This window comes from Lactuca sativa, chromosome 8 (genome assembly GCF_002870075.4).
Source record: "Lactuca sativa cultivar Salinas chromosome 8, Lsat_Salinas_v11, whole genome shotgun sequence".
NCBI classification, from domain to species: Eukaryota; Viridiplantae; Streptophyta; class Magnoliopsida; order Asterales; family Asteraceae; genus Lactuca; species Lactuca sativa.
In genome coordinates, this window is record NC_056630.2 from 153,754,426 (window position 1) to 153,761,133 (window position 6,708).

General features: G+C 34.8%; 1 protein-coding gene across 1 annotated transcript; it reads left to right on the forward strand.

Moving 5' to 3' along the window:
* Nucleotides 1–2,835: 2,835 nt before the first annotated feature.
* Nucleotides 2,836–6,404, forward strand: LOC111900127 (glutamate receptor 1.4). The gene is made up of 5 exons (XM_023896000.3): nucleotides 2,836–3,158; nucleotides 3,271–4,511; nucleotides 4,702–5,011; nucleotides 5,097–5,473; nucleotides 5,713–6,404. The coding sequence occupies exons 1-5, from the start codon at nucleotides 2,861–2,863 to the stop codon at nucleotides 5,992–5,994; spliced, it is 2,508 nt and encodes an 835-aa protein (XP_023751768.2). The 5' UTR covers nucleotides 2,836–2,860; the 3' UTR covers nucleotides 5,995–6,404.
* The last annotated feature ends 304 nt before the right edge of the window (nucleotides 6,405–6,708 follow it).

Below are 6,708 nucleotides of genomic sequence, written 5' to 3' on the forward strand. Positions count from 1 at the left end.
ATATATATATATATATATATATATATATATATATATATATATGTGTGTGTGTGTGTGTGTGTGTGGTTGTGTGTGTGTGATATTTTTCATTTGAAGACTATTGGAATTACCTAAAAAATGATTTTTGGTTATAAATCAATTTGACTTTTGGGACCTATTTTGTTCATATAACAGTTGGAGTGATGTCAATATGTACAAAATAAATGGTTAAAGTTGCATATGAAGGGCTCTTTTAAGTCGACCAAAATAGCCTCTAGAAGGGGACATAAATTTTTACTACGGTCTGTACCAATTTCTACATCTAGAACCCCAAAAAATGTAAAAGACCATATTGTCGTTTTGTAGTAAAACAGTCCCAGATTTCTTATTATATTCCATTTTAGAGCTGAAAATCCAAACAAAAATAGCTCCCATATATAATTTTAGAGACATTGAACAAGTTACTTTTAATGGTTTATGGTCATTTGCCTTTTATTATGTGTATCAAAATATGATGAATTGGATTTCAAAAAAAAAAATATTATTTCAACAAGTTACTTTTAATGGTTTATGGTCATGTGTCTTTTATTATGTGTATCAAAATATGATGAATTGGATTTCATAAAAACAAACATTATGAGTGTAATTAGCATTTGGTTATGGTTAAAATTATTATGTTTGTCTATAGGTAAATATAGTTATAAAAGAAATATAATGTATGATCAATATAATTATAGTATACCCATTGAATGTGTGATTGTGAGTATACAATGGTTATTCTTTTTGTACTAGTGTATGTCTAAATTTAAAGAATAGTTTTCACCAAAATACCATTTGTTGACTAGAGATTTACACACTCTCGATCTTATTATGACCATGAATATGATTTTATGTTGTTGAAAAAATTGAATGTTTACTCTTTGAGGATGAAGTTGATATGGCTTTTTAGTTTTAAAAGTAAAAATTTGGTTTGAAATTTAGGATGGTCCAAAAAAAAAAATCAAATGCAAGGAGCAATAAGATTCAGAGTGCGGAAGAAGAATTGATTCAAAGAATCCAAAAGAAAAAGCGAATGTGGAGCATAATCTTGGTCTGATACAATTTTACATTAGAACAAAGAAACAAATAGATAGAAGAAAAAACTTGTATTCTCTCATTATTTCAATGAAGCCACAAAAAAGAAATATTTACAAAAGATTAAAATGCACCATAACTACTAACTTGCACCTAACTAATTTAACTCACTCTATAAAAACGTGAAACGGTGTAGTTTAAGCTCAACAACTTAGTCTAACCAACTAAACAACTAACTGTCAAATATGTGAGTCCCAACGAAGAGGGAAGGGAAATTACTCGATCAATGTTAATTTTGAGAGGTAAAAACATGCTTTGATACCATGTTATTGTTTGTAACTTAGCTTCTTGCTTTCTCATTGGTTAATTATCCTCCATTTTATACATGAGTGTGCCTTTATATAGGGAAAAATGCTTAACAATAAATACAGCCATACTCTAATAATAATAATAATAATAATTAGACCAAATATAGTACATATCTAACAACTTAATTACGACTTGTTAAAAGAGTGGTGTTAATTTAGGAAGTACTTTATCATGCCTATTACGGTGGGAATAAGCAAATAATGAATAAGAAAGGGGGAGATACTTATTAAAATCACCTTATTTAGCTTATGATTTTTAAAGATTTCTATTCACATATTTAAACTTGACTTATTGTAATGAGAATAAGCAATAAACACCTTTTTTTTTATTTTTCTATCCAAACACCCCCCTAAGTAAGAGACTTTATTAAATATATATCTTAAATGGGAATGTGGTATGGCATTATGAAGACACTCATTTATATATGGATGAAATGTCAACTCGATAAGATGAAATGGGTTGCCATGTTTAGTTCGAAGGTCACTGATGTTATTGTCAGGGAACTATCTCTATCTTAACCAACACTGCTGCTACTTTTAAAATCGTAGTCTTTTGGATATTAATTTAGATCCAAAATTTCACTTTTAACTTAAAATGGAAAAACGATTTCAAGAGTTCCTTTTGACGGTTAACGATGTTTTTGACTTTTAAAGAAATTCTAGATCCACCAAGCCTGGGTTGTTCGAGTGGTTGGGATTTCCTCAAAATAACATAGAGATATACAGAGTTTGAATCTCAGACTTGGTATTGGAACATAAAATTTGAGGTGTCTTAATATGGGTGTGTGCTTGGTTTTCTATAATAACTATATATAGATTGGCTTCTTCAAGTGTTGATCATTTTTATTAGAGTGGGGGGGTTATTGTTTCACATTCTTGATTCTTGTAGATATATGGTTCTGTTTAATTATACATACGTATTAAGCCATATGAACAAGCACCGAAGATATATATCCAAGTTATTTCATGTAATTTTCTTATGCTTTTACGTGTATATAGGAGGAGTATTTCAATGAATTCATGATAACATATGATCCACGTCTGTGACCTGAACTGAAGCTTTATGGTGACGCATAAAGATAATAAATGTCTTCTAATAGTCTGCCAACCCTATAGATTATGCCAAGTTGCTCAGATTTCATGTCGTTTATTCTTTTGGTATTATCTTTTCCCAGCCAGATGCTTTAAGATATTATCAAGTGGACTGATTTCAACAAAATAAAACCCTAATATCTGCTGTGACTAGATTGACTTGGACTGCTTCCAGATTCCCTTTGCATGTTCTAATTGTCAACTTATTAATTATCATATGTTGGAAGAGCTCAAAATACTACCTTGTTGCTATTATAAGTACTCATACGTTACTAGTGCATTTTGCGCATTGTATGCTTGATATAGATGTGCAAGTAGTTCATAATTATAAGCAACTACCTGCAAATATGGTGCACATCGAGCAAAACAAGATTAGCCTTTGCCTTCTAATACTGTCGTGCTTTTTAAACCATGCATTATGTGCACACTCCATTTCATCACAAAACCAAAACATAAACATAAATAATGATATATTAATAGGCGTGGGAATCATTCTAAATATGGAGTCACCAATGGGGAAGGCCATTCACAGTTGCATTACCATGGCCATATCTGATTTTTATGCTCTTCGTCACAGCTATAAAACAAGGATAGTTATTCACACTAGGGACTCCGAGGGAGACCCAGATAAAGCTCTTTCATCTGGTACGCTCTCTATCTAGTTTAGTTCTTTCAACTCTCATTTTGATATAGACATCTAGACTATACTAATTTATGTTTTTTTAATTTGTTTCTTTTTAATTACTTGCCTGAGCAGTATATAATCTGCTTAAAAAAGCGAAGGTGCAAGCTATCATAGGCCCAGAAACGCATCTTCCGTCGAAGTTATTGTCCTTGGCTGCTGATAAAGCTGCAGTTCCTATATTTTCTTTTGCCAGTCCGTCCTCAAGAGAACACCCATACTTGTTCCAAATCAAACAAGATGAATCCAGTATGGCCAAAAGCATTGCTGCCCTTGTGAAATCATATAATTGGATGAATGTTATCTTTGTTCATGAGGACAACGATGATGGCACGGAGATCTTAAAATATCTGGCTGGGTCATTCCAAGAGAAAAACATCCGTATCAGTTATAGAAGTTCCATTTCTGCCTCAGCCACGTATGATAGCATCACCCAAGATTTGCGTAAGATCATGACGTTTCATACAGCTGTAATTATCATACATGTGTCTCCTGCACTAGCATCTAGCCTTATCTTAAATGCAAAAAGGTTAGGAATGGTTAGTGAAGGATATGCATGGATTTTAACTGAAAAAACAGTTGACCTCTTGCGATCAACAAACTTTACTGTCATTGAGTCGTCACAAGGTGCACTAGGTTTTAGGTCGTATGTTCCACCATCAGACAGGCTGCATAGCTTAACAACAAAATGGCACAATTTCTTTTACAGAAATAATTTCACCTCAATAACAAAAGAAGTGCCTGTGCCTGCGTTATGGGCATACGATACAATTTGGGCCCTTGCGGAGTCTGTAGAGAAGGTTGGAGTCCCACATAATGGTTCTATGCTTTTACATGAAGTTTTGAAAATCAGATTTAAGGGTATAAGTGGTGATTTTAAGCTTAGTGAAGGAAAAGTATTATCCAATGGATATGAGATTATGAATGCGGTAGACAATGGTGAGAGGAGAGTAGGATATTGGACATTATCAGAAGGGATTAGGAGAGCACACCCGCATATTAACATCGACCGTTTATATCCTAGTCTAGGTTCTGAAGCTGTTGTCTGGCCCGGAGGGTCTACAACTACTCCAAAAGGATGGGTGTTACGAGCAACTCCCAGTAACAGGTTAAAAATTGGTGTTCTGAAGACTAAAAACTTTAGGTATTTCATGGATGTAGAACATGATGTTAAGAAAAATGTCACAACTGCCACTGGGTTCTCCATGGATGTATTTAATACTTGCATTCGTGCATTGCCATATGAAGTGCCATACACATTCATTTCATTTGAGAATTGCACTTACGACGATCTTGTGCAGAAGGTGTACAATGAGGTATATATATATATATATATATATATATATATATATATATATATATATATATATATATATATATATATATATATATATATATATATATATATATATATATGTTTGTTTCTGACTACAAATTTAACATGAAACATATGATTTACATGGAAAGACAGCTAATATTGTAGTCTATGGATTTGCTTCCTGACAGGAAATTGATGCAGTCGTAGGTGATTCAACAATTTTGGCCAACAGATCTGAGTATGTTGACTTTACAGCAACTTACACTGACTTGGGTGTAGGAACACTAGCCAGAATCAAGAAGAAAGACATATGGTTCTTCTTGAGGCCGCTGATGGACATTTATCTATGGCTAGTTGCTATTGGTTCTCTTATCTTCAATGGCTTCATTGTTTGGGCTATCGAACGTATGAATCCAGATTCCAATGGTTCAACAACTCAGCAAAATGGAAGACTACTATCCGGCTGGACCTTTCTATTGACCATTTTATTTGTTCAAAGTTCTCCCTCTTTCTCTCTAAGATGCTTTTACTCTCTGAAATAAAATTCATAAAGATCTCACAGTGATTTGTATTTGTATTGTAGGAGATAACCTTTCCAGGAATCTGTCAAAATTTGTAATGTTCGTCTGGTTCATTGTGGTGCTTATCTTGTTCACGGGCTACGATGCCTTTTTGACTTCACAGTTGACAGTAGAGCAATTTGAATCGGCAACAAAGGGAGGACTTGTGGGGTTTCATGGAGGCGATTTTATGAAAGGAGTGACAGTCAACAACATGCACTTTGAAAACTGGAAGCACAGTCCATACTACTCATACCAGGATTATGCTCATGCTTTATCAGAAGATGGTGATGCTGATGCCATTGTTGATGAAATTCCATACATCAAGATGTTTCTTAGCAGGTACTCTGGTGATTATGGTTTGGTCTCCTCTCAACCTATCACTTCTGGTTTTGCCTTTGTAAGTACCCCTTCCTCTTCATCACTTCCCCATGCATTATTACATAACAAAGTAATTGGTGGTTTTGTCATTGATTGCATGATGTTCGGATTTTTTTCTTTATAGCAAAGAGTGTTTCAGATGTATAAAAAACACTTTAAAAACAGACATAACTTTACATTTTTCTTAGTAGCACATGAATTACAAGCGTGTTTCATATTTTGTCATATATGCCCATGGTTGACATGTATCTTATTCAGATATTCCAAAAAGGTTCGCCGCTTGTTGAAGACGTGTCAAGAGAAATCGCCAGGATAAGATTAGACGGAACTCTAGGAAGTTTGGAAAACAAGTGGTATGAGAATCGAATGTCTCTTCCTTCCAGAAATTCTACAATTCCCCACGCCGTGACGCTTGACAAATTTGGTGGTCTATTTATTATTAGTGCGGTCACTTCTACTCTAACCTTTATGGTCTCTTTAAGTTACCTAATTGGTACTAGATTCCACCAGTTCCAACAAATGTTAGCCCAATTCCGGTGATTTGATGACTACTATGTTTTTTACTCTTTTTTTTTTTTTTTTAATAAATGCCTTGGGAGAAATGCTAATTTTGATTTAGCAATTGATGTTTCAGTGAAACGACCCAAAAATATGACTCGAAAATTTCTTTAAAAACATTACTAAAATCACGTTTATAAAAACTGTATCATAAGTCATAACATAATTTCTCGAGTATTGATTCAAAACATAATATCATTATCAGAGTCAAACATTCCCAGGCTAACTGTCTATGGTGTGTGCACTGCAATCTTCCCGAGCTCCTCCTTTGAAAAACTGAGTACCTGAAACCAAAACTGAAAACCGTAAGCACGAAGCTTAGTGAGCTCCCTCAAACTACCACATACCATGCAATAACATATAAAGCACATACTGGGGCCTTGCCCCCTCCATCAGACCGAAGTCCGAAGCTGACTGACTAGGACCTTGTCCCCTACATCAGACCGAAATCCGAAGCTGACTGTCTGGGACCTTGTCCCTTCCATCGGACCGAAGTCCGAAGCTAACTGATTGGGACCTTGTCCCCTCCATCGGACCGAAGTCCGAAGCTACTGACTGGGACCTTGTCCCCTCCATCGGACCGAAGTCCGAAGCTAACTGACTGGGACCTTGTCCCCTCCATCGGACCGAAGTCCGAAGCTAACTGAACACAGCATATCATAACATATCAACTGGCACAAACTCACATATACTGCA

What these genes read in the sequence shown, in the direction of transcription:
- LOC111900127 (XM_023896000.3), top strand. Translation starts at nt 2,861, where the DNA reads ATGGTGCACATCGAGCAAAACAAGATTAGCCTTTGCCTTCTAATACTG. An exon ending in TGCAGAAGGTGTACAATGAG is followed by an intron (nt 4,512 to 4,701) that starts GTATATATATAT and finishes GCTTCCTGACAG; the next exon opens with GAAATTGATGCAGTCGTAGG. An exon ending in GACCATTTTATTTGTTCAAA is followed by an intron (nt 5,012 to 5,096) that starts GTTCTCCCTCTT and finishes TTTGTATTGTAG; the next exon opens with GAGATAACCTTTCCAGGAAT.